Here is a 23005-nt window from a genome sequence, read left to right on the forward strand (position 1 = left end):
CCTCTGGTTGAGGACAGGGCTCTTCTGGCAGTAGCTTCTCCATTTTAGTCCAGTCCCATCTTCACAATGTGATTAAAGGTTGCCTTATGTTGCCTGCTGTGCTATTTGTGCTGCTATTTTGAAATTACAAATTCTCTTTGAAACAGATTCAGTGTTTTCAGGCAACTTGTGTGAATTAATGTTTCCATCTTGAATGATTGAAGGAAGTCAATAGCCTCCCTGAGTCCAAAACAGACAAAATATACACCCCCTTACCCATGAGGATATGGTAGATATTAATCTGGGTCTATATTTTGTAAATCAAGAGTAAGCAAGAAAAGGGGGAAGAATGGTTTTCCGTACTTCATACCAAGACATGCTGAAGGCATAACTAGACTTTCGTCTAGAAAAGATTGTGGAATGGATTTCTTCTTTCTTTTCCCCTGCCCAAAGAAAGAAATGGATCTGTTTTTGTCTAAAGAAAACAGGTTTTCTTTCTTAAGTATGGTATAAACTGAAATTGTTCTTTTTGAGGTTAAAAAAATTACCTTTGGTTTATATTTTTCTATTAACAGCTGCACCCATCCATTTATTTAAATATGCCTCAGAGAACTTAGTTTCATAAGTGTCAAAACCAGTTAAGCAGCCCAAGGAATTAGAGGTTTTCTAAAAGCTTTTAGAGTTCAATTGATTGCTACCTAAGGCAATTTGATTAGTCCACAGCCCTTATAATCTCTATTGTAGCCATGCTGGAAATGCTTATTTGGTAAGTATGCTGTGGAAGTATGATTCTTCCCACTGGCCACCTACATAGCTTTGAACTATTTTTTTCTTAGCTGTTTATTAAAAAAATGGCACTGAAATACATATTTTTTTTTTTTTTTTTGCCACCTCAGAACGAAAGATTTTTCCTATGTGATCAAATGGTATGAAACCCAAAGGAGAAAATAAGTGTGGTTATTGTGGTAATTTATCTCTTCCCGTTTCTGTTTTGCTTTGTTTTGAAAGGACCAACCAGCCAGGAATGTTCACAAAGAAAGAATTTGATCAGTTGGCCTCTGCAATAGACAGCTTCAGTCTCATGACATATGACTATTCTGCACCACATCGGTAAGACTCCATCTGACATCAGAAAGATCATTGAAGGAGCTGATTCCTACTTAGACCTGTTAAATCTACAGTACATTTTTTTTTCTAGTAAAGTGAATACTGCTTTGTACTTGTATGATACTAAAGTTCTGGATTAGTAATTAAAATAGATGGTTTTTCCAGAAGCTGATAACTCAGTACATTTTTAACAGCAATGTGTATCTGTGGTTTGGATATTACAAAAGACTTTGTACTATAGCTAAAAAGGCATCCTTTAAAAGGATAACCTGACACTTACAGTTTTCCAGGCCAGGTTATTTTGTTTTGAGTTATTTAGCACATTTCAGCAGGATAGGTACACTAATAATCTACTAATAATAACATTGTCAAACAAATCAGCTTTTAACAATTGATACTTCATTTGCCTTTAAATATGAGCAGCTGCTGACAGTTGTCAGCAACATTGCTCTGCTGTATTACCATGTGCAGTTTTAATGGCACAAGTATCATGAAGGCTTTGAGGCAGGTAATTAGTAGGGAGTAGCAGATGATGATATTTTTAAGACTGGGATATACACTTGCTGTTACCATGCTAGTGAGTGCCTTTTGTTATGTTAATGTTTGAGGGAGAGCCTGCTCTCCTCTCCAGTGAGGTAGGAATGGAATGACCACAATATCCTGATGTTACATACATGACAATTCTGTTACTCTGTGTATTAAGGCTATACTCTTTCTTCATGTAGCTTTTTGTTTAGTACTTTGTAGGTTTTTCCTGTAAATTAGTGTTACATAATCATTGAAACTTGTTTTGCTTACGAGTCACTAACTTTACAGTTACTTCTGCAAGTAAATGGTAGATTTTGTCGCAGTGTATTTTGCCAGTTTGCAGTAAAATGTTGAGGAAAAAACCTGAAGTAATACAGAGTTTTGAATTATAGCATAGGCACTGTGCAAGGCCCTGTAACAGTATGCTAGGGGGAAACCTTTTCTTACCCCTAGTAAGGAATTCTGTGCCCCTTCATGTCAGAATTTAATCAAAAAGTCAAGAGTGGGGCAATCACGTTTTGTATCATCACTACAAGCTACTGAAGAATGTGCATTTAACCTTGATAGAATTGTAAGTTCATCTTTGCTGGTTTTTGTGTGCCATAATTTGCTCTTTGCAATTACATTGATCAAAAAGAGAAGGATAAGTATGAACATGTACTTTTTCTGACAACCTGTTTGATTTTTGCTGACTTGACAGACCTGGTCCAAATTCCCCCCTTCCCTGGGTACGAGCTTGTGTTGAAGTACTGGATCCTGATTCAAAATGGAGGAATAAAATACTTTTAGGACTGAATTTCTATGGCATGGACTATTCTGCTTTGGGAACCTCTGGGGAGCCAGTCCTTGGCAACAGGTATGACTTCTCTAGATAGTAAGTACTTCTGTATGATATATTCTCACAGAAATTATAAATTCACAAGTATTCTTGTTTAGAAATATGGATGAGTTAGCATCACAGAAATGGCAAAAGTGATAAATCTGCACATTGTAGCTCACCAGTAGAGTAAGACCTGTAACTTCTATTTCCTGTACAGAAATGCAGATAGATGGCACAGTTATCCTGTCAGAACTCTTATGCAGAAATGGTTTGTGTAGTTTTCCCTCTTTCCTCTATTCATTCTTGTACATGCAGGTTGGCATCTTTGTGTTAAAAATGTTCTGCAGTATCCTCTTATGCTCTTTATCATTTTGGGGGTTCCTGCAGTTGTCCTAATAATTCTTTCTCTCAGCTCCTGATGTTACCAGTTACTTTGAAATTTGGTACTGGTTTCCAACACCAATATGCCACCACGTTTCTTTTTTGGTACAAAAAGCTACAATAAGCTCACCTGGAGACAAAAATCTATAACAAGATAAAGGGAAATATTCCAAATCCAGCTTGAAATTTTCTATTGATTCTCAGAGGAAAATGGTTGTTTTTAGTTTTGGGTAATAACCACCTCTAATAACAGTGAGCTTTGCAGAAATACATCAAGCCAGTAGAAAAACAAGAAAAACTGTGAATTTGACAAGAAATTTATTACTAAATTTTAAAATAGAATGAAGCCAAGTAGAAACAAACCTAAAGCACACAAGGTGACTGTTCTCACTTTCACAGGTTACTAAGTTCATTACCCTGTTATATTTGAATGTAATAACAAATTTCTGTTTAGACATTGAAATACTATCTGAGGTAGACTGTGTAGGGTAAGGTTAATTTTTTTTTTGTGTCAATGCCTGCAGTTACACAAACACTCTGTTATTGTACCTGCTTCTGCTTTCTTCCTTCTTCTCCTTTGCTCCTTGCAGGGGTATAAAACTGTAGGCACAGTTTTCTTCCAGCTCTCTTCCAGATCTCTGAATCTGACTGAATAACAGAAAAGGGGAGAATAAAGCCATTGTTTACAGTGAAAGGTATTTAGCAAGTATTCCAGAATAACTTCTGTAATGATAGTGGTGGTGGTTAGGCAGGAAGAATACTCAATAGTCAAAGCATTGTTGATTTACAGACCTAATTATACAATCTCAGCAAAATGATGTACCTTCACTGTAATATTTACAGCTCCTTTTGCAAGTAGAGTGTAGCACTATCTAGCAGAATAAAAGGCTTTTTTCTGAACTGCAACTATGAAATTAAGTTTCCACTTGAAAACCACTGTGCACTAGGATGGCATCTACTTTTCGTAGATTCTTCTAGACTATATTATAATGTTAATTCATGTTGCTTTTTAATTAATGGCAAAAATATCCTAGCCAAGAGTCAGGTATGATTACTTTAAATTAAACTTTAATTTAATTTAATTTAAACTGAAAGAGACTATTTACCTGTATGAAGGACACTGGTGCACAGTATGGTTCTGTTAACATATTCTTCACTGCCAGATCATGAGATTGTAGTTTTCCATATATTTACCAGAAACAAGGTTCTGGACGAAGTCTTTAAGAGGCTTTGAATTTATACATAAAACACATAATTTTTCCCTTTGCTGTATTACCTGTTGATCAATGGTTATATTTATTTTTTCCAGAAATACAGCTCTAAGCATTCACAGTTGTGTATGTCATGTGGTAATGTAAAAGTAGAATAGATTCAAGGTAAAATATCTTCTAAATAGGCCAAACTTCTGACATAAAGAAAAAAGTAATAATGAGGGTTTAGTGTAAAATAAGCTTTCTGCTACTTAATTGGTATCAAGCCGTTTATAAGGCAATCCTTTAACCTGTAAAAAGTGCTGAAGGATTGCTTTATTTCACCTTTAAAGCACTGTCCATATGTTGTAGTCATAGTGAAGCTGAGCTAAAGTAATGGTATTAAAATTAATTCAAAGTATATTCAGTTAAGTGCAGTCTGGTGTATGTCAACTTCTTTGTTGTAGATTTCTGCTGAAGTTTTTGCATATGAAATTTATTGCAATTCTCCAGCATGTCAGTGCTCCTTGGCACATAGTAAGGTGCACAATTTCTTGTTGAAACATATTCATTGGAATCTGATTCTCTTTAAGAAGAGAAATGGAGAATTGCCAGATTCGGTGGCAAACTGTGTATTCTCAAGTTGTTTGATGTCAGTGTATTATGCATCTTAACTGATTATTAGTAAAGTGTAAGCATAGAATTGCATGCAGAATGCAGAAATCTATGCTTCTTCTGTATTTTTCTTTAGGATAGGAATTACGTGATGGAAAGGAGTGCTGAACATAGGTAGATTTCATTCTCTACATATTTCTTCAATCCAGAAATTAATAAAATAACTTATAATGGAACTCCTATTTGCATAACATATAATTTGGCAGTGTTTTTTTATTGCAGAATGTAATCTAAGGGTAGAAGTACTTGCAAAGATATACAAACTTTCCATGTAATATCCTGTTTCCTTCACACACACCATAAGAAGTAATAGGTATGTATGTATATGTTTGCATGTATATATATCTATATAAGATATATCTCAAGATTAAATTAAATTAAAACAATTTTTCTCTTACAGCAGCACAATGTAGTTTCTCCTTGGGTGTTTTTACAAGAGGAACTATAATTTATATTTGCAGCAACAATTTGTTTCTTAAAGCTCAGTCACAACTATTACTTATTAATATGATGAGTCAATCACAGAGATTACAGCATTTTCTGGTGCTTTAATCAATCAAGTACTGTTTGGTTAGCTGCAGGGAAGCTGCATTCCTGTGTACATTTCATTGTGACATAATGGTTATGAAATCCTAAGCTGGAAATAAAGGTGTTCTGTTTGTGATTCTCCAAAATCACCTGTAGTGCTTCTGGCATTGTTTTCTGCCCTCTGGCTGTCAAGAATCAGGTGTATGAATTGTAAAGATGTAGAGATGCAGTCATTCTAACTTTCCACTGTATTAAAATCCTGTCAGAACATAACCATCTGGTGCTGCTGACTTGCTTTACTAGTGATCACCTTGTTCCAGCATGTGCTCTGTAGATACTGTGACCTGATAGCATTTTCTCTTCACTTCACCAGTATATATCTTGGGTAAAAAATTTTTCAGTATACTCTGAAGCTTAAGAAATGGATTAGTCTTTCTGAGAGATCTTTACCTTTGACTCCTTCTTGAGACCTGCAGTAGGTCAGCAAGCCTCTCAATCTTATGAGCTTCTGACTTCCAATGTACTTTTTCTGCCTTTAGCTATCTGTTCTACAGAATCTCTCTTAATCATTGGGACATTACATTTCAGTTGCAGTTTTGTTTTGCTTTCTCATGGGAGGTTACACAGCAGTGTAATGGTGTTGCTCAGTCCATGCCATCTAAAATCTATATCTATTATGACCTGGGGCAAAAGGGAACTGATAAACTTCATTGCTAGCTGTGAATTAAAAGCAATGTAAATCAAAGGCTGTCATGTGGCAATGGTGTCACGTTTAATAAATCAAAATTCTTTATTGAGCACCTCCCTGCTAAGTTTCATGTGGTACTGTAATTTTTATTTTTTTTTTAATATAGTGTTGAAAGTGGGAAGATAAAATCTCTAATGTTCCACCTGGCTCTGTGTAACTTTTGAATATGTTCTGCATTCAAGCTGCTTTTGTTCCAAATGTAGCCATTGAAAATAGATATGCTAATAACTCCATTATTTTGAAACAATGCTGTGTGTGCTTACCTTTTATTTAAGGTAATCTGAATAAGGACTTTTATGTTAATTTTAAACATTTAGGAAGATTGATATAATAAATTACCAACCAAAGCAAGGGAGAAACTAATTTTACAATGCATTTACGTATTTTTACGGTGCTGTTCAGAGATAGAAAATGACTTGCAAGCTATGTGAGGATGTAGAGTTCTACTGAGAATTTCGCTGGCTGCCTGCCATTCTGTAAATACAACATAAAATGTGGTCCTTAGAAACAGAGGTGAACTTTTTCTCTGAATTATCATTGCAATATCTTTATAAGCAGCAGTTCAATATTTGGGCCAATTGTGACTCATGATTGTCTTGTAGAAGTTAGCAAAAAGATTGTGCCAGGAACTCTTTTACTTTTGAAGTTGCAAAGCTTTCACAACATTTCTCTTCATGCTGTAATTCTCTTAGGATTTCTATTACTTCCCTGTATGCCAGGATTCTGTATGCTGATTTAATCTATTTTGTTCATAGTTCATAGGAGTTTGGGGAGATAATAATATTTCAAATAAACCAATGTACCCATTAGCTTTGTAGAACTGAACAGCTTGACCTGTTGTCCACCTCTTCTCTTTACTGAAGAAACTGCTAAGCTATTTCTTCTTAAACTCTGCTGGTGGGTCAGATGGTAAAATCATGGTAGTGATAGGAGGAAGTTATAATTGAGCCTGGAATCAGAAATTATTTCTATATTACAGATGTCTGAATATTTCAGGGGTTTTTCAAAAGTTTTATTCTATTAAATTCCCTCTGTAATATTCTGGTATGTGTTTCTTCCATGGTATATCTGTCCCTCCCTCCCTTTAGGAATGGAAGGTGAGATTGAGCTGTTAGCTGAAAGTGTAAGACTAGTTAATTCATGTAAGGTAGATAGGACATCTTACAAAGTAAAATTATGTGTCATATTTCAGCTAATCCAAATTTACCTTGTGATGATAAATCAAAAAACGGTTATAATTGTTTTTTATGTAAAACACATTCCTATTTCTTTTGAAGTGAGGAAAAAGTGGCTTTTGTTTGTAGGCAAATGATTGGTTCTCAGGTTCAGTTGTACAATGGCATTGGCTGTGCATGAGTGTGTATATCTCAGTGAATCTGCTTTAAAAACTGGCCAGTTGTGATGTACATTTTAAATGTGGGCATATTACTGTGAAATGTGTTCTTCTCTGTCTCCCATGGTGTTTTTTAATAGTAAATTTAGTACAGACAATAGTTAGGCAGTTAAATATTGAAAAAATAATAAGGATATAGTTCTTTACTGTCTTGTTGTTGTACTCCAACTATTAGCATGATGAAATTAGGAAAAATAGTTCTGTATTTAAAACTAAGAGCCAGAAACCTTTACTGTCAGGTAGGTTTACTTATGTGCCTAAATTTGCATGTAGGTGTTAATGCCTGGTGTAAAGTGAAAGAAACTCTTGGCTTTGGTAGCCTTATTTGGGCTTGTGAGATCACTAATGGTGGACCTGAAGGCAGTCCTAGCTCTGATTGAATCTCTTCAGATACATGATGATTAGCAAAGAACGGATGACGCCTTGTATGTATCCAGATCACCCCACTATGAATCCCTCTGCTCCCATTGCTCAGTCCTCTCTCATGCTCAGTGCTGAAAGGATAATCATTAATTTTGCCTGGTATTGGCTGTCACAAGATACTCCTGGTGTTCAGTTCCATTGCAATTCAGTTGGGAATGAGTGTGAAAAGGGTCTCCTGAAAATGCTTAGTGACTTTATACCTGGAGCTGGGTCAATGCACTGTGCTCACTTGTTGGACTGTGTGCAGTATAGATTCCTCTGGGAATCTCCAGGTTCTGAAGGCATGGCACCCTCTTTCGGATCCAAAAGACAGCAGCCTGGGTGAAGCTTAACTGCTACACTGGAACCTACCCACTACTGACATGGATGCATGGGCTAAGGTGTTGGCTCCAGACAGCTGGATATATTTCCCTCTTATTTCTAAACAGGGAGAGTTTTTGACCTTTTCCCAAAGTGAAAAATAATAAATAAATACAGATCCTGAAGTTTTAGATTGATTGCCTATTCTCTTTACTAGAAAAATGGCAGTAATTTGTATTTTGTTCAAGGGAGGTGCATGGTTTGATGTGTAGTGTAGGCTTGGGGTTTTTTAGTAGACAAGCTTTTCTTTTAAAAGCAAGTATCTTGGAGTTTCTCTGATCTTAAACTGATTTTTCTGTCCTCATTATCTAATTTTAACATTAATCTGTTCAGTGAATTGAATTGCCATGATTGTTGGGCAAGCAGTCAGAATTAAAATCAAGTTTCTATATAAATTTATATAGGCTTATTAAAACTAATCTGAATATCATCAACATAGATTTAAAAGTTGAAATGAACTTGCTTGGCAGCTCAAATGTAATTTCAGTTGATTGAATTTATAGGAAGACAACTATATACACCTTCATTTCCTAAAGAGCACCGTTTCCAAAGCTTTATTTAGCAAGCTCTGAAACATAAAGTAATCCCTGATAAAGCACAGCTCTTAGCTTTTTTCTTTTTTTGTGAAATTATGTCTTTATTACTTGGCTATGTGTATCCTGTCAAGCTGACTGGCACAGAAGTGGTGCTGGGGACCCAGTGCTTACAAATGAGTCTTTGGGGCCTTTTCCTTTGAGGTGACTCTGGTCCTATGAGCTGGAAGTCAGTAGCAGTTTGAGTGCTGCTCCAGTTGTTTCATCCAACAAAAGCATCCTTTTTATACACTCTGAGACTGCTCCACAGTGCAGACTAAAGCATGGTGCTAGATTTTATTGTAAAAGTTCCATCCTGATGTGAGCTGGGAGTTTGATATAGGTAAAATCACACAACCTACATGCTTCCTTTCATTTTGACACAATGCAGTGTACAGTATGATGTACAGTACGATTGACAGTACAGTGAAAAAAGAAAGTAAGTTACAAAACATTATTGTTTGCATATGGCAGTGAAAAAATTTCTCTAAAAAGAATACTGCATTTCTCAAGACTTTTTTTTTTTTGTGCACAGTTCTTTCAGAGGGTAAGAATAAATATGAATGTTTATTGCAATTCCAGAGAAAAGTAGCGATCACAGAAGCAAACTATTAAGAGTGATCAAATCACCAACAGAAAGACTCAATAACCAAGTGAAGAACCAGAGTGGAAATATGTAAGATTTAGCTTTGGAGCCTTGAAGTAGTTCTTACAGGAAATAGTAATGGAGCATATAGCTATACAGTTTTTGAAGTATAGAAATGCAAGTGTGTTCCACAACATTAACAGCTTTTGATTTGTGCAAACAGCTTGTTTATAGTTGGAATTATACAGCAGATGATTAAATAAGGTTTCTGGTGATAACATTCAGTAGTGGTACAATGTCCAATAAATTATTTATGATTTTATGAGCTATTTCAGTATATTAGTAATACCATCAAACAGTGGGATTTTTCCACCCTAAATTAATGCATACCCACATTAGGAAAATGGATCTAAAAATGCTGAGTAATTGCGCTGGTTTTGCACACACCAATTTTGTGTAGTGGTTTAGATTCACTAATATGAGTTTCCCAACCAATAAATTTTACCTAAAATAAGATTTTGTATTTTGGGCTCTAAAAATAGCAGAGTTACATTTCAGAATGTTGCTGGAATGCAGTGTTGTTCATGGCTAAAATGGAAATCCAAGCAGACTTTTTGATACTAAGTTTACTAAAAATACAGTATTATGAAAATTATTGCAAATTAGTTATTTGGAAATTCACTGAAATTTAAAGGAATATGCCCAAAATATATCTATATATCCTAAATATATACCTTGGTTACCATGTATAGCCATATAATCAACCATTTCTTACAGTTTTATGTATGTAATTTTAATGTTTAAACCAAATGTTTGTTTTGTTACAGTATTTTAGAAAGAAAATGTCTTTGAAAAAAGTAAAAATCTCTCAATATACTATACCTTTGTAAACCTTTTGCAAGTAGCTTCTGCCTTTTGTTATTTACTTGTCCTTAAGGTTTGGGAGGAAAAAGAAAATGCCTCTAGAGTGGTATTTCCTGTAAAGTTCAAGGTAACTGCACTGCCTGGCTTAGAGCACGTGCATCTTCTTCACTGCTTGTGAGTGAGAATATTGAGCAGGCAAGAGGGTTAAAGAGGAGACTCTGTGACCCAGTTTGTGTGAGACTGGGGATAGTCCTACTGCCAGCCTCTAATACAGGATGGGTGTGTAGATGGCAGATGGTGCCTCTAATTTTGAATATAAAATCATTTTCTGCAATGGTTAAAACCAACAGGAGATTGTTTTATCTTTAGGGTTTCTTTCCATTTACCAAATTTAGAAACATTAGTGTTCTACAAATTTTTTTTTTCCCTGTGAGTGAAAGCAAATGTCCCTGAGTCCTGGTCTTTGAGGCCCAGTAAATTAAGAAAATGAGGTGTTTCCAGCTGAGAAGGAGTTGAGGGTTAGAGATCTGTGCTTCGTACACTGTTCACTTGTAGCCATAAATCCAGAAATGTAAAAGCTATTGCTTCCCATATTCATGCACTGCTTTGAATGTATTTTAATGGATAAATGTGTAGTTACATTTCCCTGGATTCTACATTTTACAGTAAAGAGACATTGGACAGTTTGAGCTAACTCCATATAGAAGTGGAATGTATTTTAGTATTGACAGCAAAAGTGAAGATCCCTATTGATAATAATAATCTATTGACTTGATCCTAGGTTTTAGCATTTGTGGATTGTGTATATGACGATAAATCAATGGGTCCTGCATCTTTAGGGAGCACTTTATGTACCAAATCTGGGAAACCAGTATGGTCATTGCAAATTGCCATTGCTGAGCCCTCATTACCCAGTGAATACATGGGGAAAGCATTAGGGGAGCATGGTGTCTGCAGTCACCGCTGTAATTTTGAGTTATAAGTATGATGTGGTGGTCTCATATTGTCTCAATTGCTGCTACCTTACAAATTAAAAGTCTTACTTTCCTCAGAATTTTAGTCTTTGTTTTTGTGGATGCTAAGTCTTAGCTGAGTCCAGACATTCTTGTTTAATTTATCCTGGATTTGTTTCTATATTTGAGTTTGCATATTGAAAGACTCCTGAACAATTCTGGTTTTGTTGATGCATGCATCCTTGGGAACATTAATTAGGAGACAAGAGAATGGGTAGAATAGTCGAGATGAATGGGAAATTGTCATGTGTAATTTCTCTCACAGTTGACCCTGAAAAACAATACTATAAGCATCTCTGTGTGTAAAGTGGGTATCATGTTGCAACTGTTTAAATCTTAAGTGTCAGTGTCCCTGCAAGCCTTACTTGAAGATGCCATTTTTGGGATTTTTAGAACTATGAGTTGATAAGGGCAACAAACACAGTACTTCCATTTAAAGGCATAGCAAGCATTGCAGTATCTATGGGACAGTTTTTCTGATTTGTATTCAAGAGTGTTTTGTCTGATTTTTTTATTCTTCCTCACAAATCTCATCATGTAAGAAACCTGGTGAATGTGGTGATGAAAACTGATTACCATAAGCAGCCTAGTCTTAAGAAAACGAAGTTAAATTTAAGTCCAGAGAAACTAAGGTGCTTGCTAAATATAATGTAAATTTAGTCTTCTCCCCAGATTAAAAAAAAAAGCCCTGTACCACTGATGGCAATTTGTCAAGCTTACAGGGAATGCCACCAATACATTTCAATCTGATCTGAAAAGCTCTTTCCAAAAATGAAGAGTTTTCATCTTGCTTATTACCCCTAGAGTATTCCTTGAGAAAATCCATAAGGGGAATATTAAGAATAAGATGTGCCTGGAACCCTGTAGCTGACTGGCAGCATTTATTTAGCAGATATATTAAGAACAGTTGAAAATCTGTGGATTTTTAAAGCAAAAATCTGATACAGAATCATGAGCTTGCCTAAAGTAAACCACTGTTAATTTGCAAAGAAACCATTTGCCATTAGTCTTTCATGAAATGGTCGTTATCAAGCTGCATAATAAAGGACTGATGGCATCCTTTACTATGTACAAGAGTGTCTTCTAGGATAAATAGTGTTTTATTAGAATCTGTTTTATAGTACTGTGAGAAAGAGATGTTTAAATAGGAGTGGATTAGGAACATAAAATCTTCAAGTGCATTAGTAGATAGATTTAAACAGTAGGGAGTCTGTGGCAACAGATGAAACAATTTGTTCTGAAGAACTCAGTAATCTCGTTCTTGAGCAGGAAAAGATGTGTTTTTTAGTTGCAGTAAGGAAGAATAAATGTCATCAGAAATAGTTGTTGTTTTAAAGCATGGAAAAAAGGACATGGAGAAAATTACCTGGAGCCATTTGTTTCAAATGACATTAATGTGCATATTTTCACATACGCTGCTCAGATTTCCATTCTAAATAATTTCCATTCACTTTCTCTAAGTTCACTGCTCATAGTTACTAGAATTCCCTTCTTTGCATTGGACGCAATTTACAGTCACCTCTTCTGCTCTGCTACATGTTGACATCTGTTATTTGAAATTAGAGGGTTTCTGTTCACACAGATCTGATGGGAAGTTATCTTTAGAATTGTGGTGCTGTTATTTACGTACATTCTGTGTAGAAAAACCACTGAAGCAGTCCAGTGTGATTCACTTTGATACTTATGGAGGGTTTAAAATTTTAAGAATGAGTAATTTCCAAAATTGTTTTTTCCATCTCCTTAATGTCCAAATTCCAGAATATGTTCACAAACCACTAGAGTAGTATTAGCTAATCTAGGCCATATTTGCCGCTTGATTGTTTATATTTTGGCTATTGTTCTGAGTAGTTTTTGGATTCTGACATTAAATTACCTGCTGTTTATATGTTTCTCTTCCTCCCTCCATGAGTTTGTAAATCTCTGCAATTAAAGTATTTTGGCAGCTTTAAGTTCTTGGATATCTGAATTTTAGTAATAGAATGGTTCTTAAGCTAATTTTTTTTTAAAAGATGCTGATTTATACAATGAAACTCTTTGTTCACAGGATAATGAATTTATTCTAGAGCTTATTTTCACATTAAAGTTTCTACTGGGAATCTTTTTTTTGATTGTTATTAGGAATGAGAAAGACATTTGACATTTACCTATTTTAGCATATTTTAGACATAAAACCTGTATCCAGTGAAAAGCTACTTGTTCATGAAAATGAGTCCTCAGCTGGCACAAAATCAAACATAAAGACAAGAAGAGTGATCAGGGGAGAGAAGGCTTTTGAAGTTAACCTTCCCTCATTTATTTAAATGTATAATTTGGAAAATGCTGGTATATTTATTTATTCAGTACTATTATGTCAGTTTTAAAGCTGATTTTACTTTCCACAGTCTAATTGTATTCTCTGGTAGCCAGTTAAGGCTAAGTTGAGCTAGCAATATTTGTAGATATACGGGGAAAAATCCTTTCAGAAATAAGTCTGAGTTGTATTTGATTTAAAAAAAAAAAAAAAAAAAAAAGAGGTTGATGGTTTCTACACAGGTGCTGGGTCATGAAGAAAAAAAACAACCCATGAAATAGTGGCATAAGTGATAGAATTATATACTTACTTACTGCAAAATGCTCAGATTCTGAATTTAACTTCTTTATACAGCTACTCATTCCAGTATGTGGTGCAGCAATTCTCTGCATGCAATCTATCACAACTGTTAAATTTTGGAGCATCTTGCCATTTAATACATTTATCTTTTTAAGTATGCCTATTACAACCCAGGTGGTTGTAATATTAGGATACTGGGTGTGAGGTACATTGTGGATGACCATGTTATAATGCTCTAGTGCAATCACACTAAATCTCCTAATTTTCCCTTCTTTTCTTCAATTTTTTGCCACTTTAATAATTGTAATGTAGTGACTGCTCTTCTGTAGTCCTGTCTCCAAGTTTAACAGAGTAATAAACCAATCATTTATCAATGGAATTCTTATCCAGAATTTTTGTTTCACTATTTTAACAAAAAGGAACCTCACCAGATACTCAGTTTGTCGTGAAGTAGGCGTCAAATTAAAGGGCTGGATTTGAGACCTTTTACCAGAACTTCTGAATCTCATTGCCTGTAGCTATACTTTTACCTAAATGATCAGTCTTGCCTTTTCCACCTTCTTCAAGCAATGTCTATTTATGTTTAAATATAACTTTAATTATTCCAAGTTGAAGCTGTTCTTTAAACAGCCTGACCTTGGGACATGGTACTTTCCACCTTCAAAATGTTTTTTGCTCACTTGGACTGAGGCCCACAGTCTTTCGCTAGTGGTTTCTGCCAACATGGTATCTCTGTAGAGCAGTGCTGTACAAATATTTCCCTTTTCTTTGTCAGTATTTTTATTAAATCTGTATTTAATATGCCTCAATATGCCTAATAACTAATGCCAGGGACAGTAAAGCCTCCCACCATCTCCAAAGCAAAATGTTGTATGAGACTAGAACTGTTCTAGGGTTTGGAAAGCAAATGATAGGGAAACCTATGCAGAAGAGGCATCCCTGGAGAGGGACTCCTGCTCTTTTAGCTAGCGAGATAAAAAATCAAGGTTATGTTTCTAAAGGGAAAGGAAAGGAATATAATGGTGAAAAGGCAGAATTTTTAACATCTCTATACCTGCTCTTTATTTCCTTTTTCAATGCTGTTTACTTCACTATGAAACCTTAGCAGCTTATTTAACCTCTTCCTCTTTATTTGAACTGTTAGAAAAGCAAATGTGTATGCATTTTACTTTCAGGAGTATTACTGGTAAGAGATCTACATTTGAACTTCGGCAACTGTTGAGATTTTTAATACAGATGGAACAGCTTGGAATTAGTTTCAATATGCAGCTTGTGCTTTTGTAGTGATTCTGTATCTAAAATTGAAAAGATACCACTTAAAATTAAAAAACCTGTGGTGCATTTTTCTGAGCTATGGCTCAGGTAATGTAAAATTCAAGAACACTCTGCAGTAATAGGATAATAAATATTTGGCTGTCAGCTGGGACCTGAGCTGGGCTCTGCTTTTATTTTGTTTTGCTGGTTTTGAGAAAGGAATATCTGATTTTTATCATGCCAGTGACAATGCAAGAATCATCTCATGAAATGAGCCAGAGATCTCAGCCTTTCTCCAGCCTTCCCATGGATAGCAATCCTGTCCTCTTCTCTTTATGTTGCTAGAGTTACTGACAGAGAATAAAGGGAAATGTCTTACTTGATAGCTTACCAGAAGGGGGATTTTAGGACCTTTTAGAGCCTTTAGGAGAATGAAATAAATTTAGAGTTTGTCAAGTGAGCTGTTTTATTGTAGGGAGGGGTTTTTTTTTTGGCTTTTATTAAGAACAATCCTGTAATACTATGCAACAAGTGATCTTGGTTTGGATTTGGAAAATGTGTTTCTGAAAATGTTGGCATTTGATATTTTAACTTGCTTCACAATATTAGTCGGCAGCATTTTCCTCCATTATAACTAAAGCAATTTTACAGTGTCTATGTTGTAGTAGAAGGAGCTGGTTATCTCAAAACTATGTGTTAAAGGATAATCAGAGGTGTTATAATATTTTCACCTACTTTGAAATTACTTTGAGGAGATTCCAAGTTATTTGTCTTTTTTGCCTCTTTTCTATCTTTATAGCGTAAAAGTTTTGAATGTTGTCCATCTAAGGAAGAATAATCTTTGTTGGAGAAGGATACATGATACTGTCTTGTACCAGTACTGGAGGTCCATTTTAATGGGTTTCTTCTACTCTGGAAAAAAATAGCAGTGCAATATCATTACCAGTGCTGTAAATCTCATAAAAAATTGTTCTATTTTTAGGCTAGCTATTTGATCTGTGATATTTTAGCAATTTATTCAAAATCTCTAATACTTTTACTACATATTTTAATTTATATGTTCATCTCACGGAAAGTTTGTCATACCCAGGCAACCTCTCTTATCCTACTTTGTGTTAAAGCATAGTTTAAAAAAGTTAATCTATTTATAATTCCAATTTCTATGTATTTTAAACTCTGAAACACTGAAATAGAAAGTTCTCAAATAAGAATGCTTCAAGCAGGTAGTGAGTGTGTTGTCTTCAGAGCCATTTAAACCTTCTTTCACTGTTACAGCATCAAAACAAACATTCCTAGTGCCAAGGGCTGGAATTTACCTAATCCAAATAAGGAAACAGAGTTCCCAAAAAAAGTGAATTAGATTAACATCCAGTATGGATTCCAAGATCTGTCTGGGGGGAAGATGAGCCTGTTAATCTTAAAATAAATTGGAGATATAAATAGACTATTTGGACTATAACTGGACTTTTGATCATCCTGACCTGCTTGTATTGACTAAAGATCTGTATTGTAGGCAGGAACAAACGTAAAAGGAAGCTAAACAGAGGGATGAAGGAGGGATGCTAATCACTCACAGTTGCATAGAAATATTGCAGTATTTGAAAAGTAGTGAGACTGGCTGAAGAAATTGCATGAAATGTATTTATTTATTTACCCATGTTATGGCACTGTTAAAGTGCAGGATTGTGCTTTCAATTGCTAGAAAATGTAAAATGTATGAAGACAAAATCCAAGCATGTATTAGAGTAGTCTGAAAAAAAGAGAAAGGCTGTTCTGAGGACAGAGTTTAAGTAAATTATGTATTGAGATGCTAAGGAGTGGTTTTTGAACTACCAGTGAAAATTAGTAGCTCTTCATGAAGTGCTTGAAGTTTCACTAAGTTCTATTTGCTTTTGAGAAGCTTATGCATGTTTCATATATGGTAATGTTAAAATATATGTTTTGGATTTATTTGATAAATTTTATATGCTGAATATTCTACACTTGGCCATCCAGATTATTATTATTTTTTTCTAATTTGCTTAAGAAAATAAATTCTTACTGCCTCTGTTGGGTCAGCTTGTTCATGCAGTTGTTCTCTACAACCTCTTTTGCATGTATGAACTACTTCAAACCTTATTTGATGAAGCTCTCAAAGATGTGAAAACTGTTCTGAATATAGCAGAGCTAAGTTAGGGTTGTGAAGAGAGTAAGCCTCCTTGCCATAAACTGGTTGCTGGTTGCCAGAGAATCCATGTAAAGCTCAAGGTATAGGAAACTTCATCTGCTCAAGGTGCAGGAAGCTTCTCTTCTCCTGTCTGCTGTGAAATGTGTACTTATTTTGTTTAGAGTAACTTATGCCTGTGATTCTTTGGATTTGGATTGCAGGGAATGTTGCAATAGCTTTTTGATAGGTAGAGTTAGCTGCTGGGATGGTTTCTCCTTGACCATAAATAAATTTGGGACCGAAAAGGGTATTTTTGTCACATGCAAATGTGTCACATTGAGATAGATGAATTGTCAGGGAAGAATGGTACTTAGCTAAGTTACATAATTTCTTTTTATCAGAGATACTGTTCTTGGGGAACTTAGGCTATCGATGTAATAGGCAGTTTTCTGGTAAGCAGGTAAAAAGTTGTACTTTTTTTCTCTCAGATTGCTGTATTCACCTTCTTTTCTTCTTTCTTTCTTCCTTTCAAAACTCTTTGACAGATGCTAAGGTTAATGAATTTTAATTTTTATTTGGCCTTTTCCTTGGGTTGCTGACAGTTCCTTCTACACCAGAGAGACCTTTCTTTTCCAGCTCACTTCATGTTTCAGTAAAAGTGGAGTATCTGATGGAAGCTTCTTCATGAATAAGTGAACCCCACTGGAACACAGCCAAACACTGTCAGAACTGGCTCCCTGATTCCCAGTCTTGTATTTTACCATGGTTTGAGAGATTAGATTCATTAACCTCTCATTAGAAACATGTCAATGCTAAAATCCCTCAGTATGCTAGACTCAGCTTATTAGAAATCCCAAAAGGCTAGTTAACATTAAAGAATTAACATTTTGTATTCTAGAAGTTAATAGTTCCTCATTCAGCTCAATTCCATTTCATTGATGTGGTAACTTCTTAGGTGCATTTCCCTTTAGAATTAGCAAAAATGTTATTTATCCAAAAAGAATTGTTCGATAAAAAAGCTTTTATCATTGTAGAAATAGAAGCACTTGCAGTATAAAAATGCTTACTTTATTGTACCATTTTCTGCATATGTGTGTGGAGAGCACTGCATGTATAGAATATGGTATAATTTTTGGCTACAAATATAATAGCACTTTCAAGAGTTATCTCTGTACTGGTGAAAATTTATACAGAGTTTACTATTTATGGAATATTTAATCCTATTTGAGCAGGTCTAAATGCATCCAGATAATAAAGCACTGGTTTTAGTTTCAGAGTTCATAGTCTAAGGTAAAATGAAATACAATTTCCTTTGTCTTTTGACCTCAGGAGTTTTCTTCCCTAATGAGAATAAAGACTGCAAAATAATTTGACTAAGATGGAATTCATTTTATATCAGTCATATTACATGGCTTCTGCTCAGGCTTCATGTGAATGCTGGTTAAAATCCATAAAACAAGAAGTAAATGACCCTTTACTAGCAATACATTTTTGTGTGTATTCATCTGCTACTGTGAGCAAAAAAAGAAATTTCCATTTTGTGTGGCTATTATAAAAAGCATGAAATAATGCTTTTGAATCGCTTAATGTCATTGCTTGAAATGGAAAACAGTATTTTCAAAGACATTGCACTTTGTTATTCAGAGCCATGCTTATCAGCCACCATTATCAGGACATTTGGCTGCTATTTCAAAGTACAAGAATGGAACACGGGGTCATTAGTAGGGAAATGAGAGAATTCAACTGGCAAACCCATGCTCTGCTCTCCCTGAGACAGTAACAAGAACAGCCACAAGATCACAAACAAAACACAAAATCAGGGGCATCCTGTATTTTTCCCCTGCCATGCATAAGTCAGTAACTTAAAAAGAGTGAACAAGGATAAGCCCCTGCATGGAGCAGCAAGCAAAACCCCTCTTTGCCCACCTCGTCTTCCCACATGCTTGTACACAGCAGTGATGTAGCTCTGGATGTGAAAGGTAAGTCAAAGGGTGATGTGGGTGATGGCCCATCTACACCAGAGCTGCTGCTGAACAGAAAGGACTGGCACCACCTGTATGATGACCACCTTCACAAGGAAGAAAAGATGGGCTATAGTGGTAGATGACTCCCTCCTGAGGGAACAGAGTCCAGTGTGCTGGACAGAGCCTCCTCGTAGGGAAGGCTGCTGCCTCCCCACAACCTGGGCTAAGACCATCACTAGGAAAACTCTTTGGTGGGTGCAGCCCTTGGGTTATTACCCATTACTGTTCTTCCATGTGGGCAACGATGAAGGTGCAACATGTTGTCCAAGGGCTATCAAAAGAGAAATCATGGTTTGAAAAGGAATTCAGATTTCAGTTGTGGGCAGTGGTATTGGAAGATAGCAAAAGGGGGTGATGTGAGATTATTGTCAGTACTTCTTCATCCATGAGGAAGAGCTCATGGAATGCTGTTTACCAAGCATTGCTACAACCCATGGCACACTTGGCACTTTGTTGTGTGCTGCATCATTGTATGGCAGTAAGTCTTTTGGCCACTGGTACCTGGTTCCAAAGGTTGCATTAGTCTCCTTCTGAATGTCAGTTCAGCAATTGTGTGTGTTTTAGTCACGTCAGAACAAGATCACTGCAGTCTTCCCTGAGGAAGTTTTTTCTTCACTCACTGGAACAGTCTAGAATATATATTTGGTGAGATTACTGAGTAGGATGTCTTTGGAAGGGCAAGCCTGAATCAACTATCTGAATGAAAAATATAGAAGTAAAGGATTTACAGAAGTTTTTCCCACAGGAATTAAATATATCAGCATCATTAGGAAAACTAGTCTTTTAAAATTCAGAAAGCCACCATAGTTTCTCTAAGAGTAAACTGTGACCATTTGCTTCCAGGATTTGTTTGGAGAAGCTATATTCCAAGAAATAATTTCATTTATATTTGGATTTTTTTTTCTTCTTTTAGAAAGCATACGAAAAATTGCTTCAAAAGATCAATAAAGAAACACAGTTATAGAGAAGTTAAACAGTCCTTGTTATGTATAACAAGTCACTGAGGAAATAAGAACAAAAAGATCATTGCATAGAACAAGTAGTTAACAGCAGCATGATTTCTTTTAAGTGCTTCTTCAAAAAAATGCTTGAGTGATTCCAGAATCACATTCAGTAGAGAAGAAATATTCTATGTGTATATTTTCCAGTTATACACTATTGTCAGTATAATTTCAGGGTTTTTTTGTTCAATTTAAATGTTTTATTTTTAAGAATTGGATGTTAGAATATTAAAAGTTTAGGCTATGATTAGAGTTAAGATATTAGAATAGCTTTCTTCAAAGAAAATTCTAGACAGCAATTCAGTTTGTATTACAGATTTAGTGAAGTAACACAGGGTTGATTGCTGCACCAGAAAGTTGTACATGTCTTGACAAAACAAGTGTGAAAATACCTTTCAGTTGCTTTTGTTCAGTGGTTTGGTATTTGTAGCGAAGGTCTTTTTCAGGTTTGTTATGGTTTGGGTTTTTCTTGAGGGTAGCTTTACTATTATTCTTTACAAAAAGCCAAGAAACTTTTCCCTAGAATATTAAACTGAAGAGCAGCTGTTCAGTAGAATAACTCAAAGGGAAGAGATCAGTTCTGTTTGCTGGTGGTTCTTAGTTGCATTTATGCTTTTCAGTATGTGAAATTCCTGATCTCCACAATTTGAAAGACAGCTGTGAGATGTGCCTTTGAACAACTAATTGGAACTGCCATAAAATTTGTGACAAGTTTTAATTCAAGAAGGTTTTGTTTTTTCTGGTGCTAAATAATGGAGGTAATACAGCATATTGCTTAAAAATAATGGCATATAAAATCATACTTTTTCACAATGTAATAATTCTTGTCTACTTTTATGTACAAATAGAAAGTTGGGTTCACTTTGGTACTTTATAGAGAATGAGGTTTACTGGGAGCTTCCACTGAACCTGAAAAGCAAAGCCACTTGCCATTCACACATTATCCTGGGGCATAATGTGAGCAGTGTTTTTTTCCAGGTTTGGCATGATTTTGTATTATTTTAATGTGGTCTTTTGCACAGATGTGCTGCATTTCAGAGTGATATTTTTGTAAGCTCCTTAAGATTCAATATTGAATGACATTATTGCTAATATGATTTTAAGGACTTTAAGTCTCAAAGGTCCTTAACTGTAAATACCTGCTGATGCTCTACTTTTATGTTCTTGGAACTGAATAGTACTTTGGAAGTCAATGGGATCCTCTGTTGTGTTGTAGAGATTTAGAGTTTTTTCCTGTTTCATATGAAACAAACCAGTGTATCAGAGATTAATAAACATTTTCTGAAATTGCAGTGAGTATTCTCACAAGGGAATCTACTACTACATCTACTACTGATACACTTACAAAGATGCAGTAAAAAGTGTTCATTAATGTATGCTGTAAAAAAAATTTGCCACTTTTCTAGTGCATTGTCTTCAGGGGATAAGGTCACCATTTCATACAGTGTATTTGGTTAAGAGACCAGTTGAAAATGGAAGGAAGTTATTTCCAATCTCTCTGTTCAGTCACAGTTTAGCTTTCATTTTATATTCTTTTCTCTCCAAATAGATTGAACTCTGGGATATAGCACTGTTGGCAACACTTGCTGATTAAATTTGCCATGACCTCTCAATATCACAGGGCCACACAATTTTCTTTCTCCTTCTAGCTCCTCATTATTTTAGTGCTTTTTTGCAGTTAGAGAGGTTCTTTAACTGTTGAAAGTGAAACAACAAGCACTGTAATTTGGTGAAAGCATGGGATGTTGATCATACATTGTGACTGCTATTCTCATTCTTATGAGAGCTACGTCTGCTTTACATACATGTGAATAGGTGTCATGACCCTTTGTGTAACAAGTGTTTGGGGAGGTTGGAGAAAAGAGTTTTCCTTGGAAATGTTTTTTTAGTTTAAATAATTGTTAGACCAGTGTTTGCTTTACACACATATGCTTGGAAAAATTAGGCAAGCTTAGAACTTACTGATGTTAACAAGCATGGTGTTTAAGTTAGTTGCAAAGAAAACTTTAAGTCTCTGTATGACCAATCCATACTAATGAATCCATATAAAATATTGAACATTGAAAACACTAAATGCTAGATAATGGTAGATGTTTTATAAGGGAAATTTTAGCACACTTGACATTCTACCTGAAATAAGTACTTCCTTAAAGATATGTTGGTCAGGACTTGTGTGTTAGCTGTTTTTCTGTTGCCATTTCTAGTCTTACTGAGCAATCCTTCTAAACATAATCTTCCTGTAAGAGAATTTGCTTCTAAAATGAATGCTGGGTGATCTACTTGTGTATAAGCTGTGATTGCCTAGCATGCCTTTGCAATGTGTTTTGCCTAGGTTAAAGTTGGAAATTACTTCTAGTTGTTTACTGTCCTTTAGATCTGCAGCTTTGGCAAAATAATTGTTGCAGCTTTGAGCTTTAGAGACATTCAGTATTTCCATTAGTGATGTCTTCTGGTTGAATCATTCATAACCTAGCAATTTTTGCTAATCCAGTGATTGTGTACATTTTCTGAACAGCTCTTTTACTAAACCACATTCATATATGCATACAGTAATTATCTCAGTAAGCATGTCACATGCAGTGTTTATAATTGGATGCAGATCAGCTGTATGTCCCTTACATTACTGTGTGTTTTTAGAGCTAAGGCAAGTCTAGCCTTCCAGTGTCTGCTTACAATCTCCTTTTCAATTACTTTTACATTCAGTAGTCATTATTCATAATAGGAGATTATGTAAGCTTTCTATTTTTGTCTCATTCTAGCTGTGGCATATGAATAACTATTAATACTCTCTAATAGCAGTGAAATTGCAAGTACATCCTTCAG

The 23005-nt window shown here is 35.3% G+C and overlaps 1 protein-coding gene across 12 annotated transcripts in view; it reads left to right on the plus strand.

Moving 5' to 3' along the window:
- CHID1 (chitinase domain containing 1) overlaps positions 1-23005 on the plus strand; it is a 107364-nt gene that overhangs the window by 38601 nt on the left and 45758 nt on the right. For 9 of the 12 annotated variants that reach the window (XM_023928916.2, XM_023928918.2, XM_086895685.1 and 6 more), the window contains 2 exons: positions 988-1089; positions 2315-2470. In XM_023928916.2, coding sequence (XP_023784684.1) covers positions 988-1089; positions 2315-2470 — 258 coding nt within the window. Of the gene's footprint in view, positions 1-987; positions 1090-2314; positions 5086-23005 lie in introns of those variants that run through there. The other 3 variants (XR_015288699.1, XR_015288700.1, XR_015288701.1) reach the window with 2 other exon arrangements.

This window comes from Cyanistes caeruleus, chromosome 6, assembly GCF_971803275.1.
Source record: "Cyanistes caeruleus chromosome 6, bCyaCae1.hap1.1, whole genome shotgun sequence".
Lineage (NCBI taxonomy): Eukaryota > Metazoa > Chordata > Aves > Passeriformes > Paridae > Cyanistes > Cyanistes caeruleus.